The 18,881-nt window shown below is 51.9% G+C and overlaps 1 protein-coding gene across 3 annotated transcripts in view; it reads left to right on the top strand.

Annotated features, from left to right (window-relative positions):
• SH3PXD2B (SH3 and PX domains 2B) overlaps nt 1-18,881 on the top strand; it is a 77,336-nt gene that overhangs the window by 6,403 nt on the left and 52,052 nt on the right. For all 3 annotated transcript variants that reach the window (XM_054217292.1, XM_054217291.1, XM_054217290.1), the window contains exon 2: nt 6,495-6,575. In XM_054217292.1, coding sequence (XP_054073267.1) covers nt 6,495-6,575 — 81 coding nt within the window. The remainder of the gene's footprint in view (nt 1-6,494; nt 6,576-18,881) is intronic.

The raw sequence follows: 18,881 nt of genomic DNA, 5'->3' as shown, positions 1-18,881 counted from the left end.
GGTGTCTGGGGATGGAGCAGGGGCCCGGCTGTCCCTCTCCCACTCTGAGCTTCGGTGTCCCACGGCACAAGATCCCCGCTCTCCCCCTCCCAGCCCCGCACGCCTGCGGCAGCGCAGGCTGATGGAGAGGGGCCAAGCACAGCAGCTCACCGCCAAGAACTTTCTTTGTTTCCAGCCACCTCCCTCCTTTTTTTTCTTTTCCTCTTACAATTTCCCACTCCCTTTTCTATATTAAACCCTGCTCTGGTTTGGCTCGATCCCTCAGCTCCTTTGGTTTCTCTGCCCCTTTGAATTTCTCGGTGCTCCTTTCTCGCGGCAGCGGCCGAAGCCAGGGTGCGAGGCGCTCGCATCACTTCCCTGTGTTTTGGGGTGTGGGGGAGTGCGGGTGGAATCAAGAGACTGATGCTTTTTCCTCTTCTACTGGCGAAGATGCTTTAAAGATGTGGAGTTTTCCACAGAGAGGTTTATTGTACATAGTCTCCCTGGACCCGAGACCACACAGGCTCAAACCCATTGCAGACAGCTCTGCCTCTGCTGGAGGCTGTTATGTCTGGCTTTGCCGTAGGAGCTCTGCTGGGTGGCTGGGGACCTACGCCGATGCCCGTCGGTGGTGGGTGGGCAGAGCTGAGTGTCCCTGCAGCCCCATGGGGGTGTCTTTCCAAGTGACCGTGGCGTTGCTTTCTGCCCTGCTGTCGTTTACGTGCCTCTGGTGTGGAAACGGGAGGGTCTCGGCGTGTGGGAGCTCTGGGTGCGGGGTTGCTTCGGGGCTGGGATTGCTGCAGAGCCACCCAGGGAGGGCTGTGCCGTGCCAGGGCGTGCTGCTGGCGGGCTGTTGGCTTGCAGGGCTGTGTCGGCGCGGGTGTGCTGCCCCTGTGCTCCAGCTGGCATAACGGGATGGTGCTGAGCTCGGCGTGGATTTGCTGCCTCCAGTCGTATGCCAGGTGCCAGGCAGAGCTTGCGGGCCGGCCAGCTAGCCCAACCGCTCCCCAAAGCCTTATTTGTGGGCTTTATGTGTGTCCCCCACAGCCAGGACACTTTGCAAGTCTCCTTGAAAAACTTGGGAAAGCTGCTGTGGGAGGAGAGAGGCCGAAACTGTAGCTCTAGGTTTTCCTGCAACTTCAGTCTGCCTTTTTCTTCCTCAAATTTAAGCAGTCCAGGCTGCTTCCCAGGTTGTGTTTTGTGCATGTCCGTCGTGTGTTTACGCCAGCGGTCCAGAAGTGATTCTTCTAGGAGGTCACACGGCCTCATGTTTCAAGAACGGGAAACTGTTTCTGTTAGGGTTTTTTTTGGGTATCTTCTTAATTCCATTGCCTCAAGTCAGCTGCTTGAATCATCTCCTCTCCAGCCGCGTTGTTGTATGGAACAACGTGCCTCTTGGGGAAGATGCCAGACCGAGGGCTTGTGAAGGACACCGGAGTCCATGGTCCCTTTGAGCGGTGGAAGTTGCCGGGACCCGTTACTATCTGCAGCACCGAGGGTCTTTATCAGTCCCTGGAAGAATACTTCTGGGGTCTGATGGCTCCCAGGGCTTGTGCTTGCTACTTCATTTCTTCAAGAGGAAAAATAAAATAACATTAAATCTCTGGCTGCCCTTTCAGATAGGCATAATTTGTGCTGGCTTCTCGTCCCCTCTGTTCTCGTGCTCTGGTCCCTGTGACTCTGACCGCACTGGATGTGGGTCTGAGCTGGCTCCTGCTCTTCTGGCGATGCCCGACACGGGAGCTGGCGTACTCCATGGGGTGCTGTCCTGCCCCACAGGGATGTCCTGGGTCTCCCTCCGGCATTCATCCGCTGTGGGTCCCCTGCGTGTCCCCCGGGGGCTGTAGAGCCCTTGCTGCCATGTGAGCTGACTGGCAGCTCTCGTTGACAGCTCTGTTACGGTTGGCCAGGTGCCATTTGCATTTCTTTTAGCAACCTGTCATTTTTTGACAGTTCTCTTATGAGGGTTTTCAGTCCCACTTTCCACCGGCCCGCTCTCCCTCGGAGGTGCTTCTCCAGAGATGCTGGCCAGGAGGGAGCAGTGGCAGACACGGGGTTACACCGGGGGGACACCGAGCTTGCAGTGCCCAGCTGGGCCCAGCTGCAAGATCCCTGGGGCCTTTTTCCCATCTTTATATTTCTGTTTGGGGCACTCGATTTCTAACGTGGCCAAGGAGAATCCTGGGCGATGGAGGTCCTGATGGTAAACATCTCGAGCGGTACTTTTTAAGTAGTTGATATGCGGCCAGTTCCTTGTAATGTGTGGAGCTGGAGGAACCCAGGGAGTTTGGGAGCCAAATCCCCATGGTGTCTGTGCGAGTTCAGCCTTTTGCATCTGCAGGTTTCCATTTTTTGTGAAGGATCTGATCCGCTTCTGCCTTCCAAGGGACAGGAGCACGGGGAGCGTTTGGCGTTATTGTGAAGTGCTCCTCTCCCGCAGCATTAAACAACATCCATCTGCACCTCCAAAACTGTCCCAGGGCCTCTGCACCTGCTGTGAAAAGCCCCCCGGAGCGGAGGGCAGGTCTTGTTCCCTTGCTTTGGTCTTGGCTGCAGCTCTGGCAAGGTTGCCCCACCAGGAACTCCTGCTCCGTAACTCCGCTTGCTGCAGCGTGGGCCTGCAGTTTCCCGATGCGAGGGCAGGGAGAGGAGTGATGGGAGGTTCAGAGTATGCGCATGGGGCTTTCTTAATCCCAAAAGCAGGATTTTGAGTGTATTTGAGTGACCCTGAAAGCTCTGTACCCCTCCTCTGCGCCTTGCTGTAGTAGGACCAACGCTGTGAGTTGCGTACGAAGGATTTCGGAAGCAGGGGCATGAATTTCAGCCTCCCCTGGCCTGTGGCTGAAATGAGGCTCGGGAGGGTTGAGCCCCGGTGACTTCTGCCTGTTGCAAAGCTCTGCCTGGCCCGTTGCCTTCAGGCATCAGACCTAGCTGCGGGTTTTGACCTGACATGTGTGCGCCAACGTAGGCTGGAGCGGAGCGAGGGATGGAGGTTCTTGGGCTGGGAGTGGGGCAGGGTAAGCCATCCTTTCCGGAGGGAAGGGAGGGAGGGGAGGCACCGGTTCCCAGGTTTCACCGAGTCAGCTCGTTCCCTTCATGGTGCAGACCCCACCGCTGGCCCGGGAAGGGCTTTAAATATTTAGATAGCCCTGCCTGTTGGTTTTGGCCATGGGCCCAGGCCACGTGATGGGGTTGCAGAGCCCCCCGCCTGGATCTGGCCGCCCGCCACCTCCCTGCCATCTGCTCGGCTCTCCCCACCCCTCGAGGAAACGGCGGAGCGGGATCTGAGCAGTGGCCCCCCCCCATTCCCATCAATGCTCCCTGTGGGTGCACATCCCCGAGGCAGCTCCAGCTGCAGCCCCAGGAGATCCCCTCGCTCTTTGCATGGAAAGGGCCTGCTGGTGGTTTCTCTGTGTTATTTCTTTGAAGGACCGTAGAAATCGGAGCTGGAGAAGACCCATGAAATAACTGTTTCCACATGTCCTCACCCACACAGCTGGGCTGGGAAAAAGCTCGTCCTCAAAGCAGCCTCTGCAGGACCAAGGGTTGCAGGAGTGGGTGATGGAGTGGCTCCTACCAGGACAAAATTGGGTTTGTTTAAGCTGCTGCTTCATGGGGGGTGCTCCTGACAGGTCATGGAGGCCAGGGAGGGAAACTTCAGACCAAATGCAATGTTTTCAAAACTGTCTTGATGGTATAAAGTCCCTTCCAAAAGCACCTGAGAAAGGGATGTGCGGGTGCTTGTGGTAGCTCAGCGCCATGTCATCTCCAGTCCCTGTGAAAACCTTCACTGGTGGCCAACTGCAGCTTTCTTCGCTTACAAAATCTGCACTTTTGTTGTTAGTTAAGGAGAGCATCTGAGGTACGCTTTCTGGTGTCTTTTTTTGTCTCTAGGACAGCAGGGACCGGATTAGGTATTGTCAGAGACCAAGACCTGTGATGGTTTTGGCCAACTGAATACCTCGGTGGGATTGGGCTGTTAGTGAAGGACAAGGGATATTCACAAGGAGAAAGAAAGCCAGCTTTACTGAGAGGATGTTTTTATAGATACTGAGGAGCTGTGGGCTTCCCCATCTTTTCTGCTTCCCACAAGTAGGTGAGGAGATACCCCGGGAGACCTTTCTGGGGATGTTCGAGAAACGATTACCCAGACTCCTGTCAGATCTGCATTTCAGCAAAATAGGAGTGAGCTTGTCGGTTGGGAGAAATGCTCCTTCCCTCAATTGCAAAGGGTATAATAAAGCGTGGTGTGCCCTCAAATCTCATGGCTTTATTACCCTTAAGAGCTTTGAATTCATTTTGGCTTGAGCGAATCCACATCCTGATTAAAATCCCAGTCTAATAAGCTGTTGACTCCAAATAAAGGCAGGATAGGAATAAACAGTGAAGAAAAGTTGGCTCTTCCTCCTGCCCCAGTGGAAGGCTTTCTCCAGGCAGGCAGCCAGCAGTGATATAACCCCGTAAAGTGCTGTGGACTGGTAAGAAAGCTGGGATATCAGCTGAGCTTCCAACCAAAATGAGCTCATGCTGGCCTGCCGGCAAGTCCTGGGGTGAGGGTAAAGGCGGCTTGGATGCTTTCTTAGCGTCAGGTTAACGCTTAGTTTGCTGATGGTGTGGTGGTGACCGTATGGATGCTGTCAGATATTTCACAGGCCACATCACGCAACTTAACCTGTTTTCTTTGCAAACTATGTTCGGCCAAGTTGTCCATGGCCTGTTGAGGTCTAGGAGCATGTGCTCTAATAGGTACTGTGCCCATCCCAGTGCAGAGTACTAGTAAAGCCATGTTTGGTGGTGAGCACAGTGTCCGGGCCCCTCTTGTAGCAAACCGTGGTCCATCCAGGTCTCCACAGCTGCTACGGATGCTGTCTTGCAGGAGCCCTCTGTCTTCCTTGTGTTAATATGCAGAAAGCACAGGTCCTTCAGCTCAAAAAAAAGAATTTGTGAATGAAAGGAGAGGATTGTGGTTAGCTGAATAAGGTCTAAGAGGTGATGCTGAGAAATTTGGATTTTGTCTGGGAGAGGGTGGTGGTGCCTGTGACACCCGGCCAGCTCACTGCAAGTCAGCAAAGCAGTCGCAGCTGTGCTTGGGCTGATCAGCTGGTTTAGGAAAAGGGGTCGTTGAATTGCTGGGTTGAAAGTACTGAAGTTCTTTATTTTAGCAGTAAGAGCTTGCTTCATCTTGCTGCCTCTTTTTCCGTCTTAATTTGGAAGTGATTCCACTGGGAAGAGGTTGTGGTTCCTCAGGAGTCTCCTCACCAGCGTAGGCCACGCTGCATCAGCCCTCGGAGCAGCAAAGTGACCTTTCGATTAGATTTTTAGTAAAGCATTCAAGTAGGTTTGACGAGCTCAAATAATTTAGCACTGTGCTATCTATTTGAGTCTCCTGGTGTTTGAGTTTCGATATTGGGCTGGGATGTTGGTCACATTCCAGTATCTGGAAAAATGTGCGTCTCTGTGGGAAACCTTGTGAAACTCTTAAGGGGTTCAGTTTTAAACACCAAAACATCAGCATCCTAAGAGCCTTCACGCTTCATTATGTTAACCGGAGCTCTAGCAGGTCCGTTCACCTGAGCGTCTGAATGTTTTGTTCGTGCTTCAGTGAATTGACACTTGAATTTGTGGTGGAAATAAGCAGGACGTGGGAATTATTAGAAGAAAAATTGAACATGTCGTTGTTCTGCGTAGTCAATCTGTTATCAGTTAGTGAAGGCTGAGGTTTGCATCACTTGAGTGTTACGCTGGCATCTCATCAAGGGTCATCTTTGGTTTCTGTGAGCAACAAGCGAGGACATTAGATAAGTAATTGCACAATTCTGTTATTTGCTTGTTGTCTTTCATAGGAGAATAAAAAAAAAACTGAGTTGGGTGGGTTCTTTTTTGCATTCATCACCAGTAAAAACCTGATCATGTGGTCTGTGAATAACCTGCAATTATTAGGATGGATCGTGTTGCATTTTAAGGAACAGGAGGGTAATTTGCACCCCAGTAAGTTTAAGTAAACAAAACCTCAGAGCTGCTTATGGAAGAACAGACGGAGTTTTGAACCTCGTGGGTTTGTGTTCTTGGAAAACCCAGCCCCGGGACCTAGGCTGGTGGTGGTGACTCGCTGCGGGCTGCAGTTTTGGGATGTCTACATCAAACCTGATGCTGCAGCCATTGGTGGGATGGCCAAGGCATAGTTATTAACTCGTAATGTGTCTGGAGAGACTTTAACTGTTTTTACATAGAAGCACCCTTTCACATGTGATGTATGGCCCTGTTTAGGGATAGGGAGCTGTCTTACTTCACAACTATCAATACGCATTTAGTAGACAGTGAAGTTGCAGCAGTGGAGCTTAACGACTTAGTCTTACATATTTTCTAGAACTGCTGAAATGACTTTAAGTGCTCCCATGAACTTCCCTGGTTGATGCCCAGCCGTGGGGGCTGCGTTGGCAGCTTTAGCAGCGTTTGGGTTGCGGTGCGGGTTGTTGGGTTGCTCCTCTCTGACTTCTTCCTCTTGTTCCCTGCAGGTGTACATCATCAAAGTCACCTGGTCCAATGGGTCCACAGAAGTCATATACCGACGGTACAGCAAGTTCTTCGACCTGCAGGTAAGCATTTCGCCAGTTCTTGGGGTTTTGACGTCGGAAGGTGGAAGACTGTGGTCAGTTGAGAAGCGTGGTTTCTGCCTTGCGCTAAGCATGCCTTTCGTGATCTACCAGAAAATGTTTTGATCTGAGGAAACTTAAATGCAATTTTGGACATTCTTGAACAAAGCAAGAACAGGGCAACTTCGAAAGGCGGACATTTGGGGTTAGAGCTTTGCTGTGACTCCCTGGACTAAATGCACGTGGGGCTGCCTAGGTGTCCTCGAATTCCTCCAAAATCTGTGCAAGTGGTGCGGTCCTTGTTGGGGTTTTTTGTTTGCTTGGTGGCGGGGGGGATAAAGTTAGGCCTAAAATCCATTTCTGTGGAGCTAATACCATGCCTTTCCCAACTGCTATCACAGCAAAACAGGACTGCTGGCAAAAAGTGCCGATTCCCTGGGTCCGTGTCCTGCTGGCTGGCGTTTTGGGGAGCGGGCACTGGGGAAGTGCCCGGTGTGGAGTGGTGCCAGCCTGGAGGGCAGCTGACAGCAGCCGCTTTAGCAATCACCTCCTGGTGCAGGGGATAGAAGGGAAAAAATGGAGCCGGGAGGGAGGGAGGAGGCTGGAAAGGCAATCGGGACAGGCTGGGTTGCAGAAAACTGAAGCTGGTGTTCTGGGCAAGCAGGCAAAGGGTGTTTTCCACCCCCTCCTTGGTGGAGATGAGCCAAGGGGTCTGGCCGAGCTTTATGAGCCAAAACACAAACTGAGCTGCTGGAACAGGGTCTGTGCAGATGAGAAAGGAAAATGCATGAAGTGATCTATGGACCAGCAAGCAGCTGCCAGAAAAGTCACTGGCACGTCCGTCTTGGCCCATGCGCGGGACTGGGAGAGGAGCTGGGCACGTGAAGGTGAACATCGCTATATGCTTTATTTGAAAGGGTGCTGTGGTTGCCTAGGAAGGAGGATGCCTTTGCTGAAATCGCTGCGTCCAGACACAAATACACTGCTAAAATTACAGTGCACCTGGGCCTGCCTAGCACAGCAAACCCAGTGGGAGCCCAGATGGCTTTCCCAGGTTCAGCTGGCTTCAGGTCAGCCTGGGATTGTTTGAGACGGCTGCTCACGTTGATGGCGCCCTGTCCCTTGCCCAACAAGGCACCTTCTGCAGAGCCGTGGACATGGCCATGAGGGTGACCATGTCGGGTAAGCCCTGGCCAGCCAGCGAGAGCCCGGCTTTGGCAAGACCCCGGGTGTCCGTACCCTGCCCCGTGCTGCTGTCCTGCAGCATCCTGCCGGGCAAGGTAAGGTAGGGTGGCACGGGCGGCTGCTGGTGCAGGCAGGGGTTAAGCTGTGCGCAGCTGCTTGTGTAACCAAGGAAATATTAAAGTAAATAAACAGGGAACAGCTGTTGGGCAGCAGCCAGGGCTGGAAGGAAATGGAGCTCAGCGCTTCCTTCTCCACAGCATCTCGTCTTCGGTGGTGCTCCAAGGTGGTGGCCGAGCTCAATCCATCATTTGCTGCAAGGGGGGCACAGTCTATGTGTGATAAACCAGTGCCTCCAGCTGTGCCGTCTCCCTGGGCTGCCTTGCTCCTCGTGGGGAAGGACGTGGAGGGAAATAGTGGCTGTCCTTCCTCTCTTCCTCCCCTTCCATCTTGGCTGGAGCTGTGCACATTCCTAGAGGGAAAGCATCGTCACTGGAGGCTGTCTGGAGCCAGAGATTCAAACTGGCTCTGCAAAACACCCTAGAGCATCTTTAGAGGCAGAGGTGCTTTATATATATGTCATGGTGCAGATGGGAAAGTTTAAAGCAAACATCTCCCCCCTTCCCTGTTCTTTGCAGCTTTTTCTTAAAAAAAAGAAAAAAAAAAGTAACCACTCCTTTTTGGCTCCGTTGAAAGAATGAATGAAATTGTGGCTTTTGCCTTCCTTCCCCCTTATCACACATGCTTCCTGGTGTCCTTATTTTAAACTTGTGGTGCAGTACAGTGGAAATTGGATTGAAAGGCGAGGAGTGAAACAGATCCGCTTAGCACAGTGGAAAAAAATGCTCTAGGTAGGCTTGGTAGCACTTACTGTTGCCGTTGCTGGAGGCCTTTATTATATGACTGATGGATGATTCTATGCCAATTTTAGCTCTTTAGGCAGAAATTTTCCATGCTGGAAATTATTCATGCCTCCGGTTATTAAAGAAAAACCCCAAACCCCCACAAAATAACTGATTGGCTAAAATGGTTCGGCTGCTTCTGAAAACATAGTAAGAGGGGAAAAATATTTTTGCCGGGTCCAGTTCTGATGATCTTCTCGATGACTGGAGGAAGAATTGGAAACTTGAGCCGCAGGTGATCCCTGTGTCAAGAATCTGTCTTTCATGTTATCCAGTGAAAATCCATCCAAATTTATTCATACTTAGGGCCTTGAGCAATCACAGTACATGCATGTTTGGGTAGAGATATTTGTTAGTTTAATATCTATGTTCCCAGTGATTCTGGCTGCCTTTTCCATGCTCCTGCCAGAAGCCGAGCAGGGTTTTGTTTTTTCAATAGCAGCTCTGGCCACATTCGGGTGAAGGTTGGTGCAGCCTCTTTTGCTGTCAGTGACCCTCCTGCTAATCCCAGGCAGGAGGACACGGAAGCCATTTGATCCAAGTAGGAGAGGGGAGAAGAACTTCTTGGAGCGGGAGCGAGGGCTGGTGGGGACCAGGGTGGGGGCTGATGTGATGCCGCAGTTCGGAGCAGCCCAGGCACGGTTATTGGGGATTTTCTCCTGATATTCCCTGTGGGGCCACAGCTGAACCACTTGTCACCTTCCATTGTGGCCAAACAATTATTTTAGGAGTAGGGCCAAGTCAAACACATGCACACTTACTACTGAGAGCCTCGCCGGCTAGCCTACTCCCACTGCAACCGGAGGGCAAAGTGTTCTTCCCTCCCCAGCCAGGCAGGAATGACACTCAAAAAACCTCCAGCTCAGCCGAGACAGGGGTGAAGCCTGGAGTTTGCCCAGTGCTGGGCTCTGTCTCCGTCTGGATGCAGAGACGCGAGACCAGCCGTGTTCCCCGTACTGGAATGGGGAATGTCGAAGGCCACCTTGCTGGTCGCAGTGATGCCGCAGGCTGTGCTGTTGTCGGCTGGGAGCGTTCAAGGTTTTGTCTGAATACTGTGAACTTCCAGAGCTGTTCCCTTTGGCTGTCACCGATACCCCTTTTCTGCAAAAGTCCTGGTTTACAGCTCATCGCTGTAGCAGTCTTTCCAAGCACTGTCCCATTTTTCTCTTCCAAGGGTGGCAAGACCTCCTCTGTCTGCCTAATTACCCCTTTTCATTGCTTTGGCCACACCATGAGCCATCCGCTGGTCATGCAGGAGATGATTGTCACCTCCTCTCTAAGGGCCGGTGACCCACGCTCGTTCCGCAATTCAGCCTGTGTGTCCCAGCACGAGGCACAGGCTGTCTCCTCCTGGTCCCGGTCCAGCTTTTCAAGCAGATGAAGTGGTGGCCCTCATCCCTTGGGAAGCGTGCAGGTCATAGCCTTTCCTGCTCTGGGGTCATCACAGGAAGGCTCAGGGTACCACGCCAGGCGGTGAAAGTGGGAAGGGAATGCTTAAACCAAGGATTGGGTCCGCCTCCTATACACTGCGCGTTGCAGGAGGAAACCTTCAGGGACTCGGGTAGCGCTCAGGAGTGTTTTTGCTGTGTGGATTCTCTGTGCTCAGGTTCCTGCCCCTTCTCATCCTTACTTTCTCCATAAATGTCTCCCATCATGCGGCGATTTACATAAGAGCAACTTTTTAGGGATTAAAATCCAAACCGTGGATGAAATTGTAATTCTAAAGTTTGAAACCTCGGGTAACTGTATGGCTTGTAGTAAATTTGTAACTACAAATACTAAATTCAGTTCTGCCTGAATCTCTTGGCTGGAGGAATGATTTCCTTCGAATAGGGTTGAGGCTCTTTCGTAACAGTCAGTGTGCCAGATGTGAGCTATTGGGAGCAGATGGATGGTGTTCCTAAGAAATAAAGGCAATAAGATTGATGCTTGCAAGGATGCCAGTTGTATTCTGGACACTAATTGGGGCTGGCAGGTACACTGGAAACGTTAGCTGGCATGTAAGTTGGTAATCAGATATGTGAGGGGCTGTCTCCGGTGAACAGTGATAGAGGATCGGGGTCTTGCGTGCCCGAGAGATGCTTCCAGCCCTGCCGGCAGGGGAAGAGCCGTGCGGTGACTGCAGGGCTCTTCCGTTGGATCACATCGGATGCATCACTTGGGAGGAGGTTAACACGTCTTTTGAAAGGATCCTCCTGAAAGCGTTGGGTGTAAGGAGCGACACTGTTGGTTAGAGAACAGATACTGGCTTGTATTTTGTGTTTTTTATGGAAACCCCAAAAAAGAAACATTTTTTCCCTGCTCTGTAATTATGAGCTCATCAGCCACGATGGTAGTCATTTCAAGTCTTCATGTGACCAAGAGCCACTGTTGTCTTGCCACACTCCTAAAACGTCCTTACACGCAAACCTGACCCTTTTACACCTTTTCCGCTATTACCAGACCCCCCTGCTTGCCCTGCTCCATGTCCTTGGCCTCCTTGACCTTCCTGCTGCAGCCGCCCTGTCCTCCACCCCGAGTCTTTGCCTGGCTCTTTTCGGTCCTGTCTTATTTTACATCCTGGACGCCAAAGCTCACAAGCTTGCGAGCCGTGATGGAGCCAGGTCTCAAACCTCCCCCTTGGAACAGGCTTTGTCCTTCGTGCTGTGTCCTGCCTTCTCACCACCGAAGCAGTGGCTTCTCCTCTGACAGGCAGCTGCAAGCCCTTAAAAGTCAAATTGTCATTCAGGGTTGCCCTCCCTGGGGACAAGCCCCCCCAGGGCTTCTCCCCTTGCAGGCAGAAACCTTTCCTTCAGCCTGAGGGCTGTAGGAGGAGAGGGTGATGCTGTGTGGCTGCTGCTCTGCATGGAGGTTCAATTTTGAGCCAAGGTACGGACATGTGCCGTAGGCTGGAGTAGGCGTGCTTGCTGCACGGTTCAGAGACAGAAAAATTGACAATTTTAAGCAACCTTAGAAATGGCTCTGGCTCTCCTTTCTGCACACACATGGAATATGTTTCCCAGTCCTCCCATTTGTCCATATGTTTAACAAATCCTTCAGGTTCTTAGCTGGAAACTTTCAGCTTTGACCCACCTGGAGCGATGTCATCTTGGAGGGAGTCCTGCAACCCTCAGGCCAACAGCTTTGTGTGTAACACACACCAAAAAAAAAAAATATATATAAAAAAAGGCTGTTGAAGTGGTGCCTACTTTTTTGAGAAAATTGGCAAAAGGCAATGGTCTGTGCATGTCGTCTCGACGTGGAAGACAGATTAGCCCTCCTGGAGGGGATTCTTCACCTGCTGTGCACGTGCAGCTGCGAGGCAAAGACAGGGAGGAGGGAAAGTCCGTATCTCAGTAATTCAGACTGTTTTTTAATAAAACACAACATTAAAACAGGCTCAGAAGACACTAGCTGGCACACAGAGAATTGTTCTCGTCAGCCTTTTTCAGGCCGTTGGACTCTTGAAAAATTAAAACGAGCCTTGTGTGTTGCTTCCAACACTGAGTCCCATGCTCACCTTCCTCCTCCTCCTCCTCTGCTCTTTGAGCTGGGCTCCTGGCAGGGCACGCAGTTCACAAAGGTGAAGTAAGTGTTATCTTAACTCTCCAGATGTGGAAAGCAAGGGGCAGGCTTGCCGAGTAACATGTCCCAAACCGCACAAGGCTCCTTCAGGTGGGAACACAAGGCGAGGAAGCACCACTTGGATTTGACCCCTCTTCTGGGTCCCGCCTGGTCCTGGCGGCCTCTTTGATGAAAAAGCCCTAAGGCAGCTCGGCCTCTGCGTCTACGGGAGATGGATGTCTTTTTGTGTCCAGGGATTGCAAACAGAGCTCTTTCGATAGCTATTTCGTAACAGGAATCTTATTTCAACACTTCGGGGATTTCTTTTTTTTTTTTCCTCCAGGGTTTATAGAGTTCAGCAAAATTCTGCACAGTTGCGTGTGCAGTGTACTTCGTGGTTTCACCCCGCCACAAAAATAAATCACCAGGATCTCGCTCTTAGACAGCTGGATCATGAAAGACAGGCCCTTGCATGACCAAGGACAAGAAAAAACCCCCAGCTTCCTACAGAGAGGCTCCTGCTACAAAGCACCATGACTTTTTTTCCTGTGCCCAGACTGCACTGAGAGCCGTGAGCTTAAGTGCGGTACGCAGGAGTATAGAAAAGGTGAATTGCCGTAATCTAACTCAAGAGAAGAAACACTTTCCATTAAATAAGGACTACCTCTGTCTCTGTAGAAGAAACAGCCGGTATTTTTCCAGCAGTGCATCAAAGGTCTTTATCGTTCTCCTCCTCTCTCTCTCCACAAAGAACACATACAGTCCAATGCACTTTCAGCCTAGTTAAAAGTTGGCTCCCTAATTTTTTTTCTCTCTCCAAATGTCTCCCATTTATAGCTTTCCAGCGTTTGGCAGCCGGGAGCCAGCGCATTCCCGCGTGTGCTAGCGCCAAGGCAGGTCAGTGGAGTTATAATTGGCTGTAGCTGGCACCCTGACGAGCTGCGGCGCTCTGTGCCTGGCAGGCGAGCGGGGCTGCGAGCTGCTGGAAGCCGTGCCTGCCTCCGGGGAACGGCAGCCCGTCCTCGCCGGGAGCCGGTGTCAGATGAAAGTTCCCAGGGCCAGCGTACACCTGGGGCGAGCGCGGCCGCACCGGGCAGCGCGTGTCTGCAGTGCAAATGATGTTTGGTTCTCGTAGCTAAAGCCTTTCTCGAGCAGCTGCTGGGAACAGCACTCGATGATTTTTGGTTTATTCCGAGCTGGTGGCCAGCGTTTGCCTTTTCCTTTTGCTCCGAGAGTGCAGCTCCACAGGCTGTGTCTGCACCCTGGCCAGGTTTCTGCAGTCCTTGCCCTCGCCTCCAGTGCAGTTTTGCTTCTTGCTGTGAGCCCCGAGGACTCGCTGTCACCTCCCGGCTCTCATCTCCACCTGCTCCCATCAGATGGTCCCTTCTTGTTCCCAGGCTCGTCGCCTGGCACTGCTGTGGTGGCTGCGTGGTGAAGGTGGCCCCAGCTCCTGAGCCCGCGTTCCGTTCATTCATCCGTGTTGGCACCCCCTGGTCTTCTTCCCTCCGGAAACCTGGCAGAGCAACCGGAGGAGACGGCATTTGCAGCTGTTGCTTCCCAGCCCCGGGGAAAGTACGTCCCATACGAAGCATCACTTGGTGGGTGCAATCCAGAGGGGATCCCTGTTGAGCAGAACACATGGAGGGGGGAGGCAGAAAGGTGGGATGATTTAAATAGTTTCAGCTCCTCGGGGATGGAGCTAACTTCTCTTGCTGACAATCAGGCGTGGTTTTATTTGGTGAGGCTTTCGGTAATATGGTGTTTAAAACTTGTCCCGTAACTCGAGGCGAGGGGTTACACCCCTCTCCCCGGCTCAGGGGTGAGCTAATGCCCTTCCACTCCCCAGCTGCTTGATGAAAAAGCTCTGGAAATTCAGCTGCCCCATTGCTGGGAGGGCTGAGCGGGATCCCCAAGAGGGCAGGAGCTCGCAGGCAGCCCTTCTCCTGCCCTCTGCCATGGATGGGTCCCTGGGGAGGTGCCCAGGTCCTTGCCTGGAGCCGGTTGGGGCCGGGGGGGTTTGGTGAGGTTTGCGTGGGTCTGGGCTGACATGAGCCCCAGCATCTCCGCCGTGCTCTTAATCAATCTAATGCAGCTCAGTTTCCTGGTGGAAAGACCTACAATTTATATTATGTGGCAGCAGCCCTGGACCTGAAATGAGCCATTCAAGGTGCCTGATGGTGCTTGAGGAGGAGCTGAGGATGGACAGCAGTAACTCAGTGCGGAGGAGTCTGTATCTCAGAGTGCAGGATTTTTAGTAAAATGTCCGGGACCCATTTACATCACTAAATCCATACACTATAGTACTGACCATAACATGTACCACACGCATATCGTGGAAATCTAAGAAGTGGAAGCGTCTGTGCAGTTTGATGGTGAGTGGGGGATGGAAATAAGAGCTGGGAGAGACAGAGGAAGATGGTGGTTCTGGTCTTGTCCTGCCCTTCCCGAGGGAGGTGACGAAGCTGAAGGGATGACATGTTTTTCTGCGGTCTTGATTTCTCGCTTTTTTTCTGTGCCTTTCATTCGATTAGATCAGGCTGTCGCAGGTCTACCACGGTGCTGTAAATCACCGCTCCTGCGCTGGCTGTGGAAAACGCTTTCGGTGAAGGACACCTCACAGGCTTGGAGTCCCCTTGCCAAGCGAGGTGTGGACCTCTGCAATGATCTCCATGGGGTCCCAGTGGGCCTGGGGACAAGTCAAGATTTAACTGCCTGCTCACACTTCCCAGTGTTCCACTCTATCCGAGAAGTGAAGCTCCTTTCTTCTTACTTTTCCTTGCGAGGTTTTTTTTTTTTCCCTTCTCCTATATGCTTTCAGCCCTGAGGCTTGCCTGGCTCCTCGTTCCCATCCCTGGGATCCAGCACAGACTTTTCCTGGGTATGTGGCAGGCGTCCTGTGGGAGGGACAGGGAGGGCAGGTGTGTGCCAGCTGCGGCGAGGCCGCTCCGTCAGCTGGAGCAGGGGAGACCTCGCGGGGAGAGAAGGATGGGTGTGCGGGATCTGCCCTTCCTCCATGATTCATGCCTTCCAGACGGATGGCAGCGGGGAGGAGGGGACCTCGTTAACCAGAAAATGGAGAGGGGAAAACGTGACGTGTGCCAGTGGGTGGATGCTGTAGGGCTCCAGCAGCCGGCCCTTCCCCTCCATGGTGCCATGGTGACTCCTTGGTTTTTCTGCCAGCGGCTGAGGCTTTGTGTCTCCATCGCCGTAGGGGTGTTGCAGTGCTGCTGGATGCATGGCATCTTCTGGTCATCTTCCCAGCACCTTATGGCTCCCACACATCCCCGGTCTGCAGGCTGCTGCTGTATCCCCCGTTTTTTGGTAACTTTTATATTCTGGTGTTATCTAGGATCGCAACGTGAGTGATAACGCATGTGCAAAATGGTCTCCCTTATGATTTGGTGGCATGAGGAGGGCCAGCGTTTTCCCTGTCTTAATTCCATCTCCCTGAGCCTTTCTGCCTTACTGGTACCATATCAGTGGGGGTGAGTCACTGAGCAGTGAATTACAAATGATGTTTATGGCTGTCTTTACCTGGCAGCATGGAAATTAGATCTTGGAGATTAGGTTTGGGAGGTTTAATTATGGTTGGTGAATTTATTGTTTTAATACTGCCTTTGATAGAATATTTAGGGTTTGGGCAAGAAAAAGCTTTCATTAGAATGTCGTTTTTCAGTGCTGATGCCATACTAAATTAGCCAAACCGGGTATATTTTAATATGCGAAGTGCAGTTGTGCACTTTACGGAGAATTCCTTGTGCTCCCTCTGCAAGCTCAGCTTGCTGATCATTTACCGTCAGCCACGGTCTGGTACCTGACCTTTTTGGAGAGGAAGAAGATATTTTCTCATAGCAGACTGAGAAATGCCTTCCTTGGAGAGTGGTTTTGGGAATCCTCTGGGGCTGATCCCCATCTCCCTATGGGCTCGGAGTGGCTCTGGGAGGGCCAGGAATGAGGAGGAGGACGGTGAAGGTGAGACCTTTCCCTGTCTTGTGCTGCAGGTGGAGGTTCAGTTGGTTCAACCATATTGGGCAACTTCACTCTCGGCTAGGTGGACAGTTTGCCCCGGGCACCCCTGAGCTGTCGGTGGGGGCTGGCCGAGGGGGTTCAGCCTTGCAGAGCGCAGCTGCTGAGGGTTTTGGGTTTTTTTTTTGAAAAATATTGCTGAAAAATGGAGGGTACATAACTTTTTAGAACGTTTAAGTTGTGGGTCTTCCTCCCTCTCTGTAGAGCTGCTGCCAGCAGCGGGCATTGCCCCTCTCCAGCCCTGGGGCGCGCTGGGGTGTGGAAACCGCAGCAGCTCTGGTAGCGACCCAAAATCCTGGAGCTCTCTCTCGATCTCAGTCAACAGAAAATTGCAATCCCATCTTTTTCAACTGCACGCGTACATGCTGAAAATGGCTGATGAAATGAAGAAGGCTTTGTGTTCGGCCATGCAGGGTGCCAAGCCAGCTGGGCAGCTCTGCAGCTTTTCGAAATGGCGAGGTTTCCTCGTCCTGAGTTGGGAGGAAAGCTAGTGTTTAAATTTTTAGCAGAGAAAGAAACTCAGTTCAGTATGTGTAAAATGTTCTCTTAGTTTTTCACTACTAATTTAAAAAAGAAAAAAGCTTTGCCCTTGAAGAGTCACTTAAAACATAAAAAAAAAAAAAATCCTTTTAATTTTAGTGGTTAGGTTTCACCGTTCGAATTGAAACGTTAATTGAAATGGATACTTGTCTGCTGATCGTTCTTCTTGGCAAATCAGCATTTTTCCAGTTCCCCTCCTCTCCCCCTCCCACCCCTCCGCCCAGCTCAGGAAATAAAAAAGTCCGGTTGGAAAGTTCCCAGGGAGCTCTGAGGTTCCCGTCTGGGGGGCGACTGCTTCCCACCTGCCAACAGGTGGCTGCTTTAAGCCCCAAAAGTGTGGTGGGGTTTTATCAGTCAGTGAATTTGACCAGAGGCTTTTCACGTTTTCTCTCTTCATGTCTCTGTGGTGAGGTTACGCTTGGAGAAGAGCTCTAAAATGAGGGTGCTGTCAAGGTTTGTGCTCCTTAAAGTTGAGTTATGCTGGAAAACCTTGGCATGGCTCGCTCTCGTTTTCCACCTGTGTAATGTCACTGGCTGCCATGGAGCTGCTCTTGATGGACACCACCATGAACTCAAGCAGAATGAAATCCTCCCTCGCGTGGAGAGAAAAGTCTCTCCACGCTGACCTTTCTGCTGACTGTACTTGCTTGGAAGATGGGGTTTGTGTTTAGGGAACGAGCAGCAGGGAAAATAGACTGTTAGCAAGAAGTCTGATGCAAGAGGAGGGTCATGAGGCTGGTGTTTCTGACCAGCGGCGTTCTCCCAAGTGGTAGGACTGCAGCTTTTGCAGCCCTGCCTGTAGCTCAAATGCCTCCTCCTTTGTCTCATCACGTTTGGGCCTGCCACAGATTTAAAACTTTGCATTAATTTCAGGGAAGGAATGTTACGCTGGTCTGGTTCTCCTCATCTGGAGTGGGGAAGGTCTGTAGGAAAGGAGGGGTTGAAGAGCAGTCGGATTGTGAGCTGTTTGGAGGAGAAGCTCAGGACGAGTCACCCCGAGTCTTTGGCAAGCGTGCAGCTGGGAGTGGGGTGGCATGCCCGTACAGTCTGTCCGTGACCCGTCACTGAAACGCTTGACTGAAGGTTGCCTCTTGCTGTGAAGCACCGTGTTAGATGTGAAACTGGATCTGGTTGGAGTGTTTGAGCACAGACCTCTCCCTTGCTGCGCCTCGGCTGCTCAGCACATCAAACGGGGTGAATGCCTTGGTATTTCTCCACCGTTGCTTTCATTTCCACAATAGAAACTAAATCTCGTGACTTCGTCAGTGGAGACCTACTTTGGGATGCTAGGCAGGAGGATGTGGGTGAACGTGAACCATCTTTGCAGCCTTCCCTACGGCTGCTGCTGCCGTGACAGCAGCAGCGATGGTCGCGGTGGTGGTTCTGTGGCCTTTGGCCACAGGCTGGGGCAGGTGACACAGCTCTTCCCTGCTGCCATGCCAAGGCTCTTCCAGGGGTACTTCCTCGTGTGACACGGCCGCGGCTGTGCTGGAGGGACGTTCCCATGGACGGGATGGGGAAGAGGAAGCGGCGCAGACCAGCGTCACCCCCGGGTATTGCTGCTCTGTTCCCAAGCACGTCTACTGGCAAGAGTCATTTCCCCTGGCTGGGTCGCCGTGGTGAATTATGGATGCTGTGCTGGTTGTTGGGTGGTGTTAATGCTCTGCTCCTGGTGCCTGCATGGAGCCCTGCAGCTTTCAGCGCTCATCTGTGCAGTCTGGGACCCGCCTACCCGGCCTAATGCAAGCTAGAGGCTGCAATTATCAGAAATTAAGTGGAAAATGGATTAGTAAAGAGGATGATGACCTTCAGGATTCACAATGAATCAAATGTAAAAAGTGATACATTTTAATCACCCAAGAAGCAGACCGAGGGATCAGCAGCTCCGTGAGGAGTCTGTGTTAATGGAGGTTGCTTGGTGCTCTTCTCCAAATTTGAGGTTTTCCTTTTCTTTTTTTAAACACTAAACTCTCTCCTTAGCGTCTCCCAGATATATTCTTGACAGGCTTACAAAAGGAAAGAAAGCAGGCAGTGCTTTTCAGGAGTTGTTTGGGCCATCCAAAAAATGGGTGACGATTCTGGATCCCACCATCTCGGGTCGTCTCACCTGATGACT

Source organism: Rissa tridactyla, chromosome 11, assembly GCF_028500815.1.
Source record: "Rissa tridactyla isolate bRisTri1 chromosome 11, bRisTri1.patW.cur.20221130, whole genome shotgun sequence".
Lineage (NCBI taxonomy): Eukaryota > Metazoa > Chordata > Aves > Charadriiformes > Laridae > Rissa > Rissa tridactyla.
This window is presented reverse-complemented; position numbering and strand designations above follow the sequence as displayed.